This window comes from Daktulosphaira vitifoliae, unplaced genomic scaffold (assembly GCF_025091365.1).
Source record: "Daktulosphaira vitifoliae isolate Bord-2020 unplaced genomic scaffold, ASM2509136v1 Scaffold_2632, whole genome shotgun sequence".
Taxonomy (NCBI): domain Eukaryota; kingdom Metazoa; phylum Arthropoda; class Insecta; order Hemiptera; family Phylloxeridae; genus Daktulosphaira; species Daktulosphaira vitifoliae.
Genome location: NW_026102192.1, coordinates 1 through 1,295, shown reverse-complemented (window position 1 = coordinate 1,295; position 1,295 = coordinate 1). Strand labels below are relative to the sequence as shown.

General features: G+C 21.2%; 1 protein-coding gene across 1 annotated transcript; it reads right to left on the bottom strand.

The window, feature by feature from the left end:
- Positions 1-59: 59 nt before the first annotated feature.
- LOC126909963 (uncharacterized) lies at positions 60-1,287 on the bottom strand. Its single transcript, XM_050692369.1, has 2 exons — positions 865-1,287; positions 60-167 (listed from the first exon to the last, which is right to left on the bottom strand). The coding sequence occupies exons 1-2, from the start codon at positions 1,277-1,279 to the stop codon at positions 67-69; spliced, it is 516 nt and encodes a 171-aa protein (XP_050548326.1). The 5' UTR covers positions 1,280-1,287; the 3' UTR covers positions 60-66.
- Positions 1,288-1,295: the final 8 nt, after the last annotated feature.

Below are 1,295 nucleotides of genomic sequence, written 5' to 3'. Positions count from 1 at the left end.
AACACAAAAGAATATAATATTTTTATTTTTCAATTAATTAATTTTTTCATGATTAATCATTCACTCTTAATATTCATAAAACAGCTTACTTAATTTAGTATACTCATTAGAATCATTTTGCACTAGTTCAATCATCTCTTTGGTACATGTATAATTTGGTTGAATATCTACAAATATCAAAAGAAATTAATCATTATTATTTTCAAAAAAATCCTATACTAATGTCTAAAATTAAAATTATATTAATTTAACACTAAAAAAAATACTAAAAATATTTCACTCAAAAAGAGACAAAAAAATTACTAAAATGTCGTAGAGATTTATTCGGAAACAATATAATAGTATTTTAGTTTTAATATAATTATAATTTTAAATAATATAAGCCACAACTGATCAATTTTATTACATTTATACAAATACACTTTTTCTGGATATTCTTAATATCTAATTTCTTATTCAGATAGCTTAATTTATCAAAAAATAATTATAGAGTAATAGAATCAACCAGTTATAACCAAAAATAAATAATTAGTACAATACTTCTTAAAGCAATATATACTAGTGAAATATAAAATATTTACAAAGTTTTAAAGAAACTTAAAATGAATTGTGCAAATTTATAACTATAATTCGAATTGTAATACCCTTATAACACTTAAATTCAAATTTTTTGCTGGCAAATCAAATTAATTCGATAAATAATGACTTGGTTTTTTTTTTCAAAAATCTTAACTTAAAAATAAATTTAAAAAAAATTCAATGAAAAAAATATACTCAATAATTGGAAAATAAGTCAATCGCAAAATTAATATAATTTCTTTATTTAGTTAAAAACGATTAATTTTTTTAAAATATTGATCATACCAGAATTTAATTGTATGGGTACAACAATCTTTTGGGTCGACGATTCGTATTTAAATCCAAGGTCAATAAATTTGTCAACCATTGTGTGCTTAATTGTATCGTGTAACTTTCTACTTAAATAATCCCAGAAACTAAGTTTATTGTCTACCTTAGTTATAGTTTCATATTCTTCATTCCACCTTTGCCACATCTCATTCAAATTATAATGATTATATTTACAATGTGGGCATCTATAATCGATTAGATCCACTTTTTCTTTTAAAAAAGTGGTTATAGTATTTAATGATTGTTGTGTAATTATTGAATCAATTAAAAAATTATTTTTTAAAACTTTATGATTCTTTAGTAAAACAGAAAGAAAACGAATGAAAAAAAAATCATGTTCTTTAGAATTGTCCCATGGTTTAGTGTGCATTATATCTAATGCTATT